We start from the raw sequence: 20,785 nt of genomic DNA, 5'->3' as shown, positions 1-20,785 counted from the left end.
AACATTTGGGGGGACGCAGCCGGCAGATGCGGCATCGGAAGGCCGATTCCCAAAAGATCTCATGCTGGAATCGATCGGGAAACAGCCTGTGGTGTATGGGCAGCAAACAGATCTCTCTGTCTGATCAGATTTGATCAGAGAGAGAGATCTGTCTCTTGGTCGATCTGTCCATATATTGCTGGATGTATGGGTGCCACGTTAGCTCGTCTATTTTTATGAATTAAAAAAATGCTTATTTAGCAATAGTGCCCCTTTAAAGGGAACCTGAAGTGAGTAAAATTATTTAAAATAAACACATGACATAGCTGCAAATAAATATTACACACTAATCTCACCATCAGTTCCTCTCAAAATCTCACCATTTTCTTCTTACAGTGATCCGTTCCAGTTCTGACAAGGTAATGAATGTGCAAGGTAATGTCCATGCTTCCCTATGGCTCAAGTGGGCTATATTACAGTTTAACAGTGTGCTGACCAGGAAGCTGTTATGGGGTAATGGCCATTTTTAAGATGGAGGACGGAGAATTCCATTGATCACAGTGGACAAATGGGACGCAGGAGAAGAGAAAGATTGAGGAGTACACAGCACAGGAGGCAAGTATGACCTGTGGATGGTTATTTTGACTTTTTATTTTCATTTCAGGTTCTCTTTAAGGAGGAGCTTCTAGAACAAGAATGTAAATAAAATAGACACATGACTGGAAAGCGTGACTTTGAGATACTCACGCTGAGGACATTCTCGATGTTGATCAGCCACCCATCAAATCGATAGAAGTGAGCCAGCGCGACCATCTGATCCGCTACAGTTTTATAGGAAGATTCATCTCCGCTCAGAAACGATTCGCAGACTTTCGCCCCATCCTCCCATTCCGTGATGAAGGTCCCTGGGGTACAGAATTAGGGGGAGAAAGCATGAGGACCGCCAATCAGAAAAGACCGCCAATAAGAAATAATAAAAACAATAATAATTATACCTATAATACAGAAGTTAGACGTACAGGTTAAATCCAAACCGCTTTTCCAAAAACTATTAGCTTCCTGTTAGATAAAGTAGAAAAGTTGGGTCAATAAGATGCAAATAATTCTGAGCTGATGAATAATTATACAACTTTTGAATCAAACGCCACCTCTGTGAATCGTGACGGGTCCATTTACAAGCTACATAGCATAAATTTGCATAATATTGCATCAACTCAGTATTATTTGGGTAATCTCACTGGCCACCCCTTATAGAAAGGGCTTACAACTTCTTTATGGAAATGGTTAATGGGAAGTAAAAAAAAATGTCTGTCTTGCATGCCAATGTCCTGCAAATTGTATTCAGTTTTTATATTTAACCCTTTAAACCAAAAATCTGACTAGAGAATTCCAGTAAAGTCTTATTTATTATTTTGATACACAGTATAGAACTTAGTATTCTCCCCAAGCTCTCTATTAGCCAGATGCTCTGCTGTTATGGCTCTCTTACCAGAGCAGCACAGGCAGAGGAGAGGACAGCCAGGAGAGCAGTGAATAAGAATTAGGAGGCGGGATCAAACACTCCCAGCTCTCCAGTAGCAGAAGGAAAGTGTGTGAGAAAGATAGAGTCTGCGAGAAAGATTCTCTAATGCAGTGGTCCTCAAACTCAAACTAAGGCCCGCGGGCCGAATGTGGCCCCCTGAGGCTTTTTTATCGCCCCCCACACACACAAAATGTATTACTTATAGATGCGGTCAGCCACATTTTTAAATATTGGTGGTCTGCATATAGAATAGCAGTGCTGGCACCACCCATCCACATGGAAGCCAGAAAGCAGTAATTTGCTGGTGCCCAATCAAATTCCACATCAGGTGACATTGCTGTCCAATTGGACTGCAGGTTGTCACCTGGGTGTGCTTTACTGTCTGGCCCGCAAAGACTTCTACATCATTTTATGTATACTCCGACCCCCCAGCAGTCTGAAGTATGCTGACACGGCCCTCGACCCAAAACATTTGGCGACCACTGATCTAATGTATCAGTGAAAAGCGCTGCTGCCCTCTAGAGTTTGTTGCCTGAATTACCATCATGCAAACCTAAATCATGTACTTCAGGCAGCAAACTCTAGGGGGCAGCAGCGTTGTTCACTGGTACATTAGGATCTTTCCCATACACTCCCTTTGCTACTGCAGATGACACACAGCATGGAGAGCTTAGAGTGTGTGATCCCGCCTACTAATTATTATTCACTACTCTCCTGGCTGGCCCTGCCTCTTCTCCACATGTTGCTGCTCTGCAGGGGCCCTGGGGGGGAGCATTATCTATTAGGGGGAGACCTGGAAGCTCATCAGCCAGATCTGGGCAATTGCCTAGTTTTCTTAGAGTTTCCCTATAGAAGCATCTGCCCCGTATTTGTCTGTCACGCCCCATCTGGCTAATTTGTCCTGCCACCTGGATGGAAAAAAATTCTGGGGAGAACACTGCAACTGTTTAGATCAGTGATGGCTAACCTTGGAACTCCAGCTGTGACAAAAACTACAAATCCCATCATGCCTCTGCCTCCCCGAGTTAGGCTTAGAGCTGTCAGTATTGCAGTGCCTCATGGGACTTGTAGTTCCACTACAGCTGGAGTGCCAAGGTTAGCCATCACTGGTTTAGGTCATCAGGTTTTAAATCATTTTCACATATTACTGGAAAACAGAGCAACAGAATCGGCCAAGACAAATCTGTGTGCTCATAACTCTGCCCTGTAACAGGTTTTTCCCTCCTATGCGAGAAAAAAAAAAAAAAAAAAAAAAGAACAGTAATGACATATTGTGGAATGTAATAAATTGTTCAGGTTCCCCCTTTCTACCCTAATCCTCCTGTTTTCAGCAACAGAAATGCTTCTCATATCTGTAGATTGCTGTATATTAGTATGTGACCCCACCCTCTCAGTGATGTCACAGCCTGTGTTATGTTGTTAATGCAGCCTTCTCCCCCAGAGCACCAGGTGTTGTTCCTGCTCACTTCAAAAGGAGGGGGGGGGGGGGGGGGGGGGGGACATCCCACAGTCATTCACTTTGCCAGCAGTAAAGACGCCAGCATCTTATTTATTAAAATCCGCCAGAGGGCAGCAAATACGGTTTTTTAAAAAAAAAAATTTTTCATGTAGCGAGACAAGGGGATCTCTTGGAGGGCTTCCCCCGTCGCCATTGCGACGGGTCAGGATGACGTCACCGACGTTGTGACGTCAAAGGGGAATCCGATCCACCCCACAGCGCTGCCTGGCACTGATTGGCCAGGCAGCGCACAGGGTCTGGGGGGGGGGGGGCGGCTGCGGCGCGACGGATAGCGGTGGATTGGCGGTGATCGGAGGTTACACGCAGCTAGCAAAGTGCTAGCTGCGTGTAACAGAAAAAAATTATGCAAATCGGCCCAGCGGGGCCTGAGCGGTGCCTCCCGGGGGCATAGCCCGACCTCAGTTCGGGCTTACCGCCAGGGAGGTTAAAGACCGGGCGACTTTGCATCGGGGGGTGGGGGGGCAGCCGGATCCCCAGTGTGGATGGGTAGTTATGCTGTCCCCTGTGTAGCCAGGAGTCCCCCCTGTAGCTGCAGCCTTTACTCACCTCCCAGGCTCCAGCGATTAGCAGCTGTGGACCCCTCCGCTCTAGCAGGCATCCCCGCTCGTACTGACGTTAAGTTCCGGGGCGTGGCTTGATGACATCATAAAGCCGGGAACCGACAGAGGGGAGCTCCAATTGTTGTGGGAACGGCAGGAAGGTGAGTGGATCCTCTTCTCTCCCCCCCCCCCCCCCCCCAGCTGTAACAGTGATCACTATGATCCGCCGGCGATCATAGTGATCACGTGATCAGGAGCCCCTGATCACTGAGGGGAGATATCAGCTGTCATGTGACAGCTTAATCTCCCCTCTCGGGTGCGCACGATCGTGTCTGGAGCGGAAACGGTGGGTGGCGTGAATCCTATGCCGCATCAGCCTAGGGCAGCCACAAGTGCGGCGTAGGATTTCCATGCGGCCGTCCCGAAAGGGTTAAGAATGTAATTCAGGGTGGGCTAAGATTTTACAATGGGCAAACATTGACTACAAATATTTTTAAATGTATATCGTCAAAATAAGCAATTTTATTCATTAAATTATGTAAAGCAAAATTAAAAAGAACCTGAAGTGAGAGGAATACGGAGGCGGCCATCTTCATTCTCTAAGAAACAATGGCAGTTACCTGGCTCCGCCTCTAATACTATAAGTCACTGGCCCAGAATGAGCAGCAGAGCTGATCCTGTGACTCTGGCGTGACTTCCCTGGCTGCAGGTCAGCCATTTAAAGTGGACCTGAACTCTTGCACAGGACAGAAGGAAAACAGAGAAATGCACCCTGTATGTATTTAGAGAGTTTAGCCTGTCTAATACCACCTCATCTGTGACTGATCACAAGCTGTAATTTCACCTCTCGGCTGTGTCAGCTCCGGAACATCGGCAGCCTCGGCAGAGCAGCTAATTTGTAAACACATGGTGTTAACGGTTAACGTCGTCTCCTTCCAAGGAAGCAGGAAGTATACACACTGCACATTTATTGCAGGATTTCTATCAGCTGTAACAAATAAATGTTTCTCTAGTTATTATGCTGCTGCTTATCTTTTAGAGCAGAGAGGAAGTTCTGAGTTCAGGTCCGCTTTAAACACAACTAAGGGCCCATTTCCACTACTGCGGAATACGCAGCATTACCCCGTATCGGAGTCGCACAGGGAAATGCTGCCTATGCAGCCAGTGGCCTGCTGTCCCAATTGCGTGCCGGTGCGATTCTCTATGGCATGGTGCAGTTTATTGCAGCACGCATCCGAATGCGGCATCGCAGGTGCTGCATCTGTTTCAGAAACAAACGCGGCACCAGAGTAGAAATAGGCCCTAAAGCTAAAAGTTCATCTTGACATTTTTTCACTTACCTGGGGTTTCTACCAGCCCCCTGCAGCCACCCTGTGCCTGCGCCGTCACGGAACGATCATCCGGTCCCCTAACGCAGCTGACTTGTATTTTCGGTGACTCAGCCAAGTGGAAGGTCACGGTGCCTGCGCGGCCCTAGCCCCGCGTGTACTCGATCATGCTCCCACTGCCGGGAGCCTGCAGCTCATGCGCAGTACAAGAAAATCTTGTAATAAACATGCACAGGGTGCTCCCAGTGATGGTGAACAAGGACGCGGGCGGCCAGGGCCATGCAGGCGCAGTGGCTATTTACTTGGCTGAGTCGACTGAAATGAAACTCAGACGCTGCAGGGGACCGGAGGATCGTATGATATCGGGCATAGGGCGGCTGCAAGGGGCTGGTAGAAGCCCCAGGTAAGCTAAACCCTTTTTTGTTTCAGTTTTGGGTCACTTTAAAGAGGAACTCCAGCCTAAACAAACATACATTAGTTATGTTAATTAAAATAGATGGGTAATATAATCTCTTACCCACACTGTTTTAAAAGAACAGGCAAATGTTTGATTTCATGATGGCAGCCATCTTTTTGGTTGAAAGGAGATGACAGGGAGCATGAGACACAGTTCCAACTGTCCTGTGTCCTGAGCACCTCTTCCAGTTGCTAGGCAACATGAACAACAACATAGGAAATCCCATCATGCTCTGCACAGCATCAGGGAATAAAAGCCCGGGCTTTTTTTCTTTGATGGGTGGAGCTTAGCTAAAAATGATGCTTTGGTAAGAAAGTGCTGATGCTGTGAAACTGTTAAACACCAAGCCTTTTCAGTGCTGCTGAGTAGATTTTTAGTCCGGAGGTTCACTTTATACAATCGGTAATGTTACTGCGTGCACAGCTATATTACCATTACTTCTGTGCGCGAGTACCACGAGATACGATAATAGCGTGACACGCGGTACTCCAGTAGCATGCGTGTTACTGTAGTAACGGGTGCACTACTAGATTAATGCGTGTCGCGCTATTCGCGTATCTCATGGTACTTACTCACGGAAGGAACAGTGATATTGCCATGCGCGTGTGGAACTATTACCAATGTTTAATAAATCAACCCCATGGTTTATTAGGAAATGAAGATGGCAGCCTCCATATTCTTCTCACTTCAGGTTCCCTTTAAACACTCAGGCATAGGAGCAGTGACATGGACACTGACGAGGAGTGACAGGAAATGGCCTCACCTAGGATAGAGACGCCATGCTTGTGAGCAGCGTTAGTCCAACACACGGGAGGGATGGTGAACATGCGGTGACTAAAGTACACAAATACATCGATGTACTGCCAATGATAGAACACATAGGGCTCCTTAGAGTCTGATCCCTGGATGAACCTAGAGGGAAAAATGTGAAGAAGTATATAATATTCTGCACTCAGTAAGGCAATCTTGTACTGGTCATATGTTCCGCTCTGTCCAGCTGGTCCTGTGACTCACACATGCCGGCTACACCCTGCAACCAAAATCCACATCTGTGCCCTCTAACGCAGCCAGGAGAATGCTCCTCCCCCAGCCTTCTGATTGGACAGCTGTGCAATAAAGCCGGGGCTGAATGACTCACCATGCAGCCCTTCCCCTCCCTGTGCGCATTGTGCAGGCAATTACATGAAATTGAAGACTTCAGACCGGTTTTACACCGCATCGCCCCACAGAAATGAGGCTTCATCTGACCCTGCACCACGGTGTGGCGACAGGGTCATATGCATATGCCCGCCCCCCAGCTAGTGACATACTCCTTGCTGGGCAGGAAGTACATCACTGGGATTCAAGTCGGTCCGTGCATGCGTGACACGTCGCATCACGAGCCCGTCATGCACCCACTGCATCACCCATTGACTTGCATTACAGCAGAATCCCTGCATGCAGTAACATGCTACAGCTTTTGTGTCAAGATTGCGGCGATTTGGATACTTCCAGCGCACCACGTTGTGCAATCTGTATAAGAATCCACAGACCTGCACGGCCCCTGCGGTCGGGAAGCATATCGCAGTAAAACACAATCTGCAAGTGTGCAAGGGGCCCGACGGACACCTGAAGCAAGAGGGATATGGAGGCTGCCATATCTATTTCCCTTTAACCACTTTAGGACCACAGTGGTAAACCCCCCTAAAGACTAAACAGTCTAAACTTAACTAAAATGGCCACTGCAGCTTTAAGACCAAGCTGTAGGGCCGCACAACACAGCACACCAGTGACCCCCCCCCCCCTCTTTTCCCCCCACCAACAGAGCTCTCTGTTGGTGGGGTCTGATCGCCCGCCAGTTGTTTGATTTTTTTAATAAATATGTCTGTGCATTTTATTTTTTTTTACTTATTCCCTTCCCTCCTTGCAGCTAGCCAATCATGCGATCGGCTGTCATAGGCTTCAGCCTATGAGAGCCGATCACTCTCTTGTCCTCCAGGGGGACAGCTGTGTCACACGGCTGTCCCCAGTACAGCGCTGCTGCTGATCGCAGCACTGTACTATGTGTTTAGACGGCGGTTTCGCCGTCTAACAGTCTCCTGAGCGGCGATTGCTGCTCGGAGACTGAAGAGGGGGCGGAGCTCCGCCCCCAAGCAGGAGATGCGCGCGCGCAGCCTGCGTGCAATCTCCTGCAAAACAGAGCCCCAGGACTTGACGCCAATGGGCGTGGCCGCGGCGGCAGCTCCAGGACCGCCTAACGCCAACTGGCGTCAAGTCCTGGGGCTCTGTTTTGCAGGAGATCGCACGCAGGCTGCTTTAGGCGGTCGGCATGTAGTTAAACAATACCGGTTGTCTGGCAGCCGTGCTGATCTATTTGGCTGCAGTAGTGTCTGAATCACTCACCTGAACCATAGCATGCAGCTAATCCAGCCAGACTTCAGTCAAAAACACCTGATCTGCTGCATGCTTGTTCAGGGTCTATGGCTAATTGTATTAGAGACAGAAGATCTGCAGGGTAACCAGGCAACTGGTATTGCTTAAAAGGAAATAAATATCGCAGCCCCCATATCGTTCTCACTTCAGGTGTCCTTTAAAATAACTGTAATAAATAAAAAATAAAAAAAGTAATAATCTTGTTTTCTGAATACGTTACTGGGTTATATGGTGAATTTCTTGTGCACATGGGCCTATAGTGTATTTTTCTTACATACTTGAAGTCAGAACCACTTAGGCAAACAAAGGCTATGACCAATTCCCCTTCACACCTTTGTTGTGCACATTTGAAATTCCTTTCAGAAATTCTTGATCTCTTCTATGGTCGATTCCATGTGTCGCATTTGTCGCTAATCACAATACTGCTCGCTGTTACTATCATGCACTTGATTGTTGGCCCGAGATTTTCAGCATGTCCAATCAATTCATGGTGTTGCTTTAAAGCCCTGGTTCTGGAAATTAGCTGCAGAATACGGAACTGTTGAAGGCTAGTCTTTATGACAGATCTAAAGTGCTGTCCCTTTAAAACTCCACCCACTTACTCCAACCCCAAGACTCTCCACAGCCCTATAGCACTGAGTGACCCCTTGCCACACCCCTCACACATCCTTATTGGAAGGGGAGGAGAGTGACAGAAGAGGGTGGGGTAGGAATCTCTAACTTGAACAATATATTTAGCTAAACATGTGCTTTAAATAAGGGTGTAAGCGTAAGGTCAAGATACCGGTCTTCCAGATATCCTCCCATCAGATCATGGCAGACGAGCGTCTTGGGCCTCTGACCAATCGGGGGGTGTCTCTTGGCAAGCGGCGTCACAGCCACGTTGTACTTGTCCTGCGTGGTCGGCTTCCACGACAGGAGTTCCTCCAGGTTGGAGAAAAAGAAGCTGATTGGTTCAGTGGTCGCTCTATCATGGTGCCTCGCTAAAGTATGAAGATAAGCATCATCAGTGCATTGTTGTATTTGCTTTTCTAAACATTCTTCACATTACTTAATTATATAAAAAGGAAAACTTTTTTATAACTATTAAATTATAACTATTTAATTATGTCAAAGAAAAAAAAAGTTGAACCATTTTACATGGGTAAGCATACATTTTTTGGGGGCAGCAAGCGGTCAGTCAGTTGTCGGGGAATTGAACAGTTACCGCCCTGCACCCAATCCAGCACTTTTGATCAAGATTTTTCCAGCATGCCAACATAATCGATCGGGTGGCCATTTGCAACATCGATCTCTAAACGATTCGATCGTTAAGACTGAATTGCCCGAATATCGATGCCAAAAATAGAGTACTGTACGGCCAACCTGAAAGTGGCCATACACCTCTCGACTTGGTGGCCGATCGACCATCCGATTTGATTATTATCCAATCGGATGAAAATCTGTGCCGCCAAGAGCATGCCCGATCAACTATGCAACCAATTTCAGGCCAAAATTGGTCACATGTGTGGATAGGACATGCGGCAAGATGTTGGACCGTCATGGTCAATTGGATGCGCGTTGTTAACAGCGAGGGATAGGGAGATGTCACACGCGCCATCTGCTATATGCAAGCGGTAATGGAAGAGCGGGGGATTATGAAGATGAATGGGCACCACGCGTTGGGTGACACAGGACAGATAATGTATACATGCACACATGGAGACACATTTATACACTAGGAGGGTAGCGGCGAGGCGGTGGAGGTGGCAGACTCAGTCGATTCCTGAGGGATTTCATGCCGAAATCCAACGAGAACCGGCCTGTGGTGTATGACCAGGCAACAAATCGCCCTCTAATCATATTCGATCAGAGAGATTTGACTTTTGGTTGAACTGGCCCATCATCGCTAGATGTATGAGCAACTTTAGCAATCGATTGCTTGCCAGATCAGATCATTATCCACACACGTATTGCTGGCTGTACAAGACAAGAATACTTTTACCGGATAAGGGAGTGGACTCATATCTAATGAGCTCTTTATAGATCTTCATCTTTGGAATCTAAAAGATAAAAAAAAAGAAGAATAGAGGGAGTGTTAGTGGGGTGCTGATGGTTCCTTATATACAGAGAGGAGATTCAGCTTACTACAAATGCACACTTCTGATTGAGACTTTTTTAAAGGGGTTATGTGGATTATTAAAACATCAAAATCTGACACTTACCTGGGGCTTCTATCGTCCCCCTGCAGCTGTCATGCCCCGCACCGTCCTCCTACGATCCTCCTGCTCGCTCCCGTTGCGTCTCTGGGAGCTTACTGCGCAGTGCGAGAAAATGTCGTACTGCGTCTGCACAGTAAGCTCCCGGAGACGCGAGCGGGAGCGCGCACACGCGTGTGGAACATGACAGCTGCAGGGGGCCGATAGAAGCCCCATGTAAGTGTCAGTTTTCGTTTTTTTATTTATCCACAGAACCCCTTTAATCTGCCAGTGGTGTAGAGTGAACAGGCTGGTCCTCAATACAGCAAAAACTGTGGAGCCGATAGGAGACTTCAGGAAGCATGCCCCCACCCCTCCACCAATCAACATCTAAGGCAACGAGGTGGAATGATCTGAGCTGGAAGGCAAACACTGCCTCAACCCAGAAGAAAGCCCAGCAGAGGCTTTTCTTCCTCCACCAACTGAAGAGGTTTGGCATGGCCCAGGAGCTCTTGACGAGCTTCTACACCACCACCATTGAGTCCGTCCTCTGCTCGTCTGTCCTAGTCCGGTATGCTGGCTTTTCCACCAGAGACAGATACAAACTTCAGAGGGTCATTAGATCGGCAGAGAGGATCATCGGAAGACCTCTCCCCTCACTCGAACTTCTCCACAACTCCAGACTGCGCTCCAGAGCACTTAGGATTGCAAGCGACCCCTCACAGAGCTTTTTCAGTCAGCTACCCTTAGGCCGACGGTTTAGGGCTATCAATAAAAACTACTAGGCATACGAACTCCTTTTTCCCCTCAGCTGTCAACCTCCTCAATTCCCTTCAGGTCATTCAAACTCTTGTGCCTTCTCCTCCCAAGTTGTGACCTTTCGAGTGTAACACTGCGTTCAGAACAGTTATTCTATTCCACCCGCACTCTTTTTAATTGCACTCCAGCCAGACTCACTTATCCAGAGTAAAATGTGTTGAAACTGCATCCTGCTTTACATGTTTTGAAGCTCGTATTTTTATATTGCACACCTGTATATCTAATAATTTTGCACTCCTAGTTATGCTTGTTCTGTTAACTATACTTCCTATACGTATTCTGAACTACTGTATGTGTCAAACTAATTCCGTCACAACCCAGTCATGCTTGGCGATTAAAATATTTCTGATTCTGATGCTGATGCTGATTAAGCCTGATACACACCATGAAATTTCCCGTCAGATAGATAGGTCAAATAGATAATTTCCGACAGGTCCGACCTGATTTCCGATCGATTTGCATAGAAGTGATCAGAAAATTGATCGGAAATCCAATCAGATCGGTTCGGAAATTATCTATCTAGGTACACTGTAAAATGGGGTTGCACTTGGCACTCATATACGTATCTTCAGAGGGAGAAGGGGAAATCAGACAACACCTGTATAGATTGCGTATTCGCACTCCAATGTAGCACAACCAACCGCACGACATGACCATCCGGAAAACAAGTTATTTACACAACAAGTAGGTACACACGCCAACCAACTAAACAACCAACTCACTTAAATACTGCACCCAAAAGCTAAATGACAAACTACACAACTAATTTGTATTCAAAAAACGTTTTTTCAAAAGACTTGTACACACGTTCCAACCTGCATGATAGTTAGGTAGATTGATCCACCGGTTGGATCTGGCAAACAACCTGTTATCAGTTGGTCGTCTTGTTGTTTGTCGGCCGTTACACACACCCAACTTATCTTCCAACAGAACAAATTTAGAAGATAGGTAGGCAGATTGTTTGGATGTGTGTATGAGCCTTTAGGAGTAGGAGGATAGATACAATTGTTTATCTCATCAGTTGATTATCATGACAAATTTCCTTTAATGGGCAATGGTGTGTGCCCCCCTTGGGCGACATCACTTGCCTGGGCTGCACACAAGCAAGTCAGCTGTGCAGCCAACGACGCAGCCTGTTGCTATGCGGGGGCGATGATTGGCGCATGTGGGCGGAAGAGCGGCGTGAACAATGGGATCGTCGGGGGGGGGGGGTCAAATCGGCATCACTAGGGTTGGGTAGAGGCGGTCGTTATCGGTCGACTCAACCGTCTTAACTAGTTGCCGACTAGCTAACGCCAATGGGTGTAGCCGCGGCGGCAGCCAATTGGCGTCAAGTCCTGGGGCTCTGTTTTGCAGGAGATCGTGCGCAGGCTGCGCGCGCATCTCCTGCTCGGGGGGCGGAGCTCCGCCCCCTCTTCAGTCTCCGAGCAGCAGTCGGGAGACTGTTAGACGGCGAAACACATAGTACAGCGCTGCTGAAGCCTATGATAGCCGATCGCGTCATTGGCTGGCTGCAGGGAGGGAGGCAGGGAGGGAAGGAGGGTAATAAGGGGGGGGGAAATGAACATTTTGTTAAAAAAAAAAAAAAAAGACAAACACCTGGGGGGGCGACCAGACCCCACCAAGAGAGCTCGGTGGGGGGGGGGGGGGGGGGGGGGGTAGGAGGGAAAATCATTCGTGTGCTGTGTTCGGCGGCCCTGCACCTTGGCCTTAACCTCCTCAGCGGTAAGCCCAAGCTGAGCTCGGACTAAGCTGCCGCGGAGGATTTCTCAGCCAGTTTGCTTTGTGAAATGCAGCTAGCACTTTGCTAGCTGCGTGTACAAACCGATCGCCGCCACTCCGCGCTGATTCGCTGCTACCCGCTGCGTTAGAGGGCCACTCCCCGAGACCCCTTGCGCAGCCTGGCCAATCACCGCCAGGCTGCGCTAAGGGGTGGATCGGGACTCACGCAGACGTGGATGACGTCATCCCGATTGTCGCCATGGCGACGGGGGAAGCCAAACAGGAAATCCCATTCTGAACGGAATTTCCTGTTTGCTCTGATCGCCGGAGGCGATCGGAAGGAGTGGGGGGATGCCGCTGCACAGCGGCTATCATGCAGCTAGCGCTAGGCTAGCTACATGGATTTAAAAAAAAAATAAAAAAAATAAAAAGTGCTGCGCCACCATCCTGGCGGTTTTAATAGACCGCCAGGGAGGTTAAAGCTGCAGTGGCCATTTTAGTTAAAATTGGCCTGGTCTTTAGGGGGGTTTACCACTGTGGTCCTCAAGTGGTTAAAGAGGAACTCCAGTGAAAATTATGTAATAAAAAAAAGTGCTTCATTTTTACAATAATTATGTATAAATTATTTAGTCAGTGTTTGCTCATTGTAATATCTTTCCTCTCCCTGATTTACATTCTGACATCGCATGGTGACATTGTTACTGCTGGCAGGTGATGTAGCTGTTACTTGCTTTTTTGGCAGTTGGAAATGGCTGTAAACTGCTATTTCCCACAATGCAACAAGGTTCACAGACAGGAAACTGCCAGGACCACGGTCCCCAGAGTTTCTTGTGGGAGGGGTTTCACCGCAGTATCAGTCATACAGATCCCACTGATGATCGGTTTGAGAAAAGGAATAGATTTCTCGTGTAAAAGGGGGTATCAGCTACTGATTGAGATGAAGTTCACTTCTTGGTCACGGTATCTCTTTAAGTCAAGCTTGTGTACAAGGCTTTAACTATATCTATATCAATCTGCACAGAAGACCCCCAATTCCTTTTTTATTACACATACAATCGTTGTCATCGCTCTCCATATGTCTGTTGGGAATTCATCTATAAGTATCTTTAGTTCTAATCATCTCCTCAGCTGTTTACATAATTCTTATGATCAGAAGCTCATTTATGTTATCCATATACTCATCTATCTCTCCATTCACCTCTGTGGCATTCCAAACATCTACAGAATAAAACCATGGAGATGGATGCAGGGAAGCCCACTGAAGCAGAGAAATGATGAATTTATTCCGTTAGTACTTCTCAAGCATGCAGAAGGAGTTACGGCAAACACCTACACACACACACACACTGTACACACACACACACACACACACACACACACTGTACACACACACACACACACACACACACACACAGTACACACACACACACACACACACACACACTGTACACACACACACACACACACACACACACACTGTACACACACACACACACACACACACACTGTACACACACACACACACACACACACACACACACACACACTGTACACACACACACACACACTGTACACACACACACACACACACTGTACACACACACACACACACACACACACTGTACACACACACACACACACACACACACTGTACACACACACACACACACTGTACACACACACACACACTGTACACACACACACACACACACACTGTACACACACACACACACTGTACACACACACACACACACACTGTACACACACACACACACACACTGTACACACACACACACACACACTGTACACACACACACACACTGTACACACACACTGTACACACACACTGTACACACACACTGTACACACACACTGTACACACACTGTACACACACACACACACACACTGTACACACACACACACACACACACACACACACTGTACACACACACACACACACACACTGTACACACACGCACACACAAACACTGTACACACACACACACACACACTGTACACACACACACACACTGCACACACAAACACTGTACACACACACACACACACACACACACTGTACACACACACACACTGCACACACACACTGTACACACACACACACACACACTGTACACACACTGTACACACACTGTACACACTGTACACACTGTACACACACACACACACACACTGTACACACACACACACACACACACACACACACACACACACACACACTGTACACACACACACACACTGTACACACACACTGTACACACACACACACACACTGTACACACACACACACACACAGTACACACTGTACACACACACACTGTACACACACACACTGTACACACACACACTGTACACACACACACTGTACACACACACACTGTACACACACACACTGTACACACACTGTACACACACACACTGTACACACACACACTGTACACACACACACACACTGTACACACACACACACTGTACACACACACACACTGTACACACACACACACTGTACACACACACACACTGTACACACACACACTGTACACACACACACACACTGTACACACACTGTACACACACACCAATATGAATAGAAAGAAGCAGCATCTGGACCTGGATATGTTACAGGTGTCCTCCGGTCCCGTGTCCCCGATCGGCACTGCCTGTCGCCCCCTCTGCAGAACAGCAGCGTTTACTACAGAGAGGTGTCAGCCTTGTGTTCCATCTGAAATGTGGAGTGTGGGAGTGTGAAAGAGAAGAGTGGGAGGGGGAGAGAGACAGATGACAGTTTCTGCCACAACTGCTGGATCTACACAATCCCAACCAGCAAGGAGAAGCAGAGCTCAGCTCACATACAGAACACCATCCAACAAGGAGAAGCAGAGCTCAGCTCACATACAGAACACCATCCAACAAGGAGAAGCAGAGCTCAGCTCACATACAGAACACCATCCAGCAAGGAGAAGCAGAGCTCAGCTCACATACAGAACACCATCCAGCAAGGAGAAGCAGAGCTCAGCTCACATACAGAACACCATCCAGCAAGGAGAAGCAGAGCTCAGCTCACATACAGAATCCCATCCAGCTAAAGCAGGATACACACTTTCAATTATGATTGGCCAATTACTGACCAATTTCACCACCTCCATGCAGTATGAGGGTCAGCAGATTTTAAATACTGTGAGCAGATTGTGTAGGTAAACCCTCATACTACATGGAGGTGGTAACATTGGTCAGTGATTGACCAATCGTAATTGAAAGTGTGTACCACGCTCTAGTCACTGTGACTAAAGTAGCACAAAAAGGACAGCGCAGCATACAGGAGTTGTCAGCATTTTTCTTTTAAAGGTGCGTACACATGTACAATTACAGTCGCCCACGGGAGCCAGAACTCGATCCCTCGGTGACAGTTGGGGGACGGGTTGCCAAATCATCCTTTCCAATACGGGCACATCTTAAAGAGAACCTGAGATGAAGAAAATGGCTATATTTCTACTTACCTGGAGCTTCCTCCAGCCCCATGAGGTGTGTGGGCTCCCTCGCCGCTCTCTCCAGCCGCTTTCTTGTCTTCTAATCAGCCCCGGTAATGTGGCCGGCCGTGTGCGCACCCTTGTAGCACTCCTGCAGCATACTACGCAGGTGCAGAACGCTCCCAGTCATGGGAGCGTGGCGGGGACGAGTCTGGCGGTGCAGTCATGCGCAGAAGAGCACGGCTGGCCAGACTAAAGGGGCTGATTAGAAGACAACAGAGCAGCCGGCGAGGGATCCCATGCACCTCATGGGACTGGAGGAAGCCCCAGGTAGGTATAAATATAGATTATCTTCTTCTGACGTATCCTTAACACTCAAGGTGAAAAAAAGAGATAAACAAGTGTATCCATCCTCCTCCTCCTAAAAATGACCTTTTTTTTTTTTTTTTTTTTTAGTTATCCCACAGTTTTATTCCATATTTAAGTCTATTTTTTTTAAAAAAATATTTACTGTTTCATTGCCTCTTCTCAATGACATATGCATTGAAGTACGCCAGAGCTAAAATCTATGAAATATTTTCTTTATCTCTTTCCTGCTCTCAGAAGCCATTTTCTGCCAGGAATGTGATTTATCGCTGTAATTCCTTATCAGTGAGGGTTACACTGTAGTCTGACCAAGTCCTGACTGAGGCCTGGAACCCACTACAAATCGCAAAATGCTGTCGCAATCACTAGCGGTTTTTTTCAGTGTTTTGTAAGCGATTTCATGAGCGTTTTTCCAGCGCTGTTGGAAGAGATTTTAAAAAGTGTAAGCTTTTTGCCAGCGATTGTGTAGCGATTTGCGATTAGCGATTTTAATTCTGATTGGTCCTTTCAATGTATCAGAATTTTATTACAGTTTACAATCACACTCAAATCGCTATGTGTAGCGATTCATGAATGATTTGCCAGCGCTTCAATACATTACATTGAAGCGCAAACGCTCCCAAAATGCTGCATGTCCTGCGATTGCGATTTTGCTAATCGCAAATCGCTACTTTGGAATTTGTTACATTTACATTGGCAGAGCATTTAGGGAAAGTGCTAGCGATTTAAAGCGCTCCCTAAATGCTCAAAAAAAAAATCCCTCTAGTAGGTTCCAGCCCTCAGACAGGAACTGCCACTTACATACCTGATTTTTAACTCTTTCAGGCAGAGAAAGAAAAAAAGGAACACAGCATAGTTATTTGTGTGCTAGGCACTGTACATACACATGTCTATCTCATCATTTCACATGTCACCTCGGGTATCCATTAGGCACACCTTCAATTTTGATTGTGCAATTTTAACACTTCCATGTAGTATTAGGGTCAATAGCTTTTGAATACTATGTACAGATTGTGTAGGTAACCTGTCATACAATCTAGAGGCGCTAGTCTAGTCTGGGACACAGCAGGAAATCTCATAGGAAAATTCTGCTAATGTGATTGGGTGAACGGCACCCTCTTCAACATGCTAGGTACACACCATACAATTTTCTGTTTAACCCTCTGCATTCAAAACAACTCCTTTTCCCTAAAAGGACACACGAGGTGAAAATAAACTAATGAAATAAACAATTGTATCCATCCTCCCTCTCCTAAAAATGACTATGGCCTCAATTCACTAAACATATCTCCTGTCTTTAATAACTCTTCTAGAGTTGTTACCATGGTGATAAGGCATGTAGTATTCAGGAAACATTTTACCTCAGGCAAGCCTAAAGTTAACTCTTCTGTCTTTAAATTAACTCTCCAATCCTTAAAATAAGTCCAGAGTTAAAGACAGGCTGTTAACTGCGTGTGAAAATAACTACAGAGGAGGTAAATTAACTACAGAGGAGGTAAATTAACTACAGGAGAGGTAACTTAAGGAATGAAGAGGTAAGATAACTCTCTCACGTGTGGAGGTAAGTTTTCTCTTGCCTTATTATCTCTAGCATGATCTTAGTGAATTGAGGCCTATGACTTTTTAAGATATTCCACAGTTCTATTTTATATTTAAGTCAACTTCTTAAGTTTTTACTGTTTTATTGTTTTTGCTCAATGACACATTCACTAAAGTACGCCAGAGCTAAAATTTATGAACTATTGACCCTGTTTATCGCTTTCCTGCTCTCAGAAGCCATTTTCTGCTAGGAAAGTGTTTTATAGTTGTAATTTCTTATCAGTGAGGGTTACACTAGTCTGACCTAGTCCTGACTCAGACAGGAACTGCCACTTACATACTTGATATTTCAGGGCCTGTTTCCACTTGTGCGTTGCAGATTCGTTGCGGAATCCGCATTAACGAAATCGCATGCGGTTGTATGCGAATTTTCATGCGAATTCGCATCCGAATTTGCATGGATTACCTATGTATGCGAATTTAACCATGTCAGTGCCTGTGTGCTTTTCTATTGGTTCCATGCAAAATCGGATGCGAATTTGCATGAAAATTCGTATACCAAAACCGCATGCGAATTTCCTATTAAATACATTGTATGCAAATCGCATAGCGGTATGCAAATTCTGATGGCTCTGCCGTGCACATTTTTTCTGCACAGAGAAACGCAAATGAATCCTGACAAGTGGGAACAGGCCCATCCACTTGTATTCTCCATGCGAATTCGCATGTGGGAAACACAGGCGAATTCGCAATAGTGGTAACGGGTCCTAACTCTTTCAGACAGAGAAAGAAAAAAAGAACAGCCTGGTGATTTGTGTGCTAAGCACTGTACATACACATGTCTATCTCATCATGTCACTTCAAGTATCCTTTAAAATCCATGTCCCAGCATGATGAACATGGCTACACTATGCTAGTATCAACGCTACACACACACACACAATTTTTAATCAATTTGAGAACTGCAATACATTTTTTGATAGATTTCAACATTTGTAAAATCTGACCAATGTATCACACATGTATGTTCAATTCCACCCCCCCCCCCCCCCCCCCAAAAAAAAACCATACAGATAAGTTAGTCCTCTTTTCCACGGACTGTTGATAGGCAGTGAAATGCCTCTCAAACTCTCACAACTGCTAACTGCTGCCTGGTAACTGTTTGTTGCTGCCTGGTAACTGCTCGCTGAGCACACAGCTCAACAGTCCATGGAAAATGGCCCTAGACTACGATACATACACTACACGATACATACATAGACATATAAAGACACAAATGCAGAGCCATATAAATAAGCAGCAGTCCATGACCATGGAAGTAAAGAGCAAAACTGCCACCTGCCGGATGCGCCCGGCTAACGGATAAGTACCAAAATAATTATGAAAAAAAAAATGATTGAAAATTTGCCCAAATTTGCTTGCTGATCTATCATACAGCATTTAATTTTCTGGAAATGAATCATACATTTCCCACCATGGTTATCACATTTCTCAATTGAAAAAGAAATAAAACATTCAATTTATACAACCGTTAGTTTTTATAGAAATACTTGGAAAATCAAGCATTTTATTATATTTTGTGCAGCCACGGTGGTCTGGCTGCAGGCTATGGCTCTGTTTCCCCTACGCCAGCAGAGCCCATTTATTTAATGGTGCGATTAGTGCAGTCTGTCGCTCCCTTGAGAAATGAGACTGACTTATGTGCATGCAGGTGTTCCTTTTAAAGTGGACTTGTACAATGATTAAAGTGTTAAAGTGGACCTGAACTCTTGCACAAGACAGAAGGACAACACAGAGAAATGCACCCTGTATGTATTTAGAGTTCAGACTGTCTAATCCCCCCTCATCTGTGACTAATGCTACATACATACATACACACACACACGAGATAAAAGTCTTTGGAAAAGGCAAGATCACAGACCAATTTTACCCCCTTCCATGTTGTATGAGAGCCATACTCTACACACTCTATTCTATGGAGCTGAACTCCCCATCAGATAAAATCTTTGCAAGATGCTGCACACAAAGATGCTGTACAGACACAAAAGATCAGTATCTGCAAAAGATCTGTTCCTGCAAAAGATCCATTCCTGCAAAATGCATTCATAGTCTATGAGATCTGCAGATTATCATACACACCTTGTTTAACAGGCGATCATCTGCAAATCAGAACCACCAGGATGGATTTTCAGATCTGCAGATGATTGCCAGATATGCAGATGAAGTCAGTTAAACAAGGTGTGTATGATGATCTGCAGATCTCATAGACTATCATTGCAATTTGCAGGAACGGATCTTTGGCAGGAACAGATCTTTTGCAGATACTGATCTTTTGTGTCTGTACAGCATCTTTGTGTGCAGCATCTTGCAAAGATTTTATCTGATGTGGAGTTCAGCTCCATAGAATAGACTGTGTAGAGTATGGCTCTGCTACATGGAATGGGGTAAAATTGGGCTGTGATCTTGCCTTTTCCATAGACTTTTATCTCAAGTGTGTATGCAGCATAAGCACAAGTAGGAAGTAGACACACTGCAGATTTATTGCAGGATTTGTATCAGCCTGTAACAAAGAAATGTTTTTTCTGTAGAGGTTATTATGCTGTTGCTTATCTTTTAGAGCAGAGAGGAAGTTTTGAGTTCAAGTCCGCTTTAAGGCTGCTTTCCCAGTGGGACGTTACAGGCGCACGTTAGAGCAGCCTGTAACGCAGCCCAACTCACAGTAATGAAAAATCAATGGGCTGTTCACAGTGCCCACGTTGCGTTTCAGTGTAACGCTGGACGTTTAAAGGAAGTGCAGCATGCTGTGCATTATACGCGGTTTTAGCCGCGTTAGACTGTTTGCACATGCTCAGTAATGCGTTTTTTAAAAAAAAAAATTCATGCAGGAGAGGAGAGTCCGCTATTGTGGCCAGCCACATGG

At 46.1% G+C, this 20,785-nt stretch overlaps 1 protein-coding gene across 1 annotated transcript in view; it reads right to left on the bottom strand.

Annotated features, from left to right (window-relative positions):
* The window catches only part of ENGASE (endo-beta-N-acetylglucosaminidase), a 73,391-nt gene that overhangs the window by 43,187 nt on the left and 9,419 nt on the right, over positions 1-20,785 (bottom strand). The window contains exons 2-5 of the mRNA XM_068263867.1: positions 9,741-9,798; positions 8,541-8,739; positions 6,108-6,256; positions 727-884 (exon numbers count right to left, since the gene is read on the bottom strand). Of these exons, the coding sequence (XP_068119968.1) occupies positions 727-884; positions 6,108-6,256; positions 8,541-8,739; positions 9,741-9,789 (555 nt within the window). The 5' untranslated portion in view covers positions 9,790-9,798. The remainder of the gene's footprint in view (positions 1-726; positions 885-6,107; positions 6,257-8,540; positions 8,740-9,740; positions 9,799-20,785) is intronic.

The sequence above is a fragment of the Hyperolius riggenbachi genome, chromosome 12 (assembly GCF_040937935.1).
Source record: "Hyperolius riggenbachi isolate aHypRig1 chromosome 12, aHypRig1.pri, whole genome shotgun sequence".
In the NCBI taxonomy this organism is placed as follows: domain Eukaryota; kingdom Metazoa; phylum Chordata; class Amphibia; order Anura; family Hyperoliidae; genus Hyperolius; species Hyperolius riggenbachi.
This window is presented reverse-complemented; position numbering and strand designations above follow the sequence as displayed.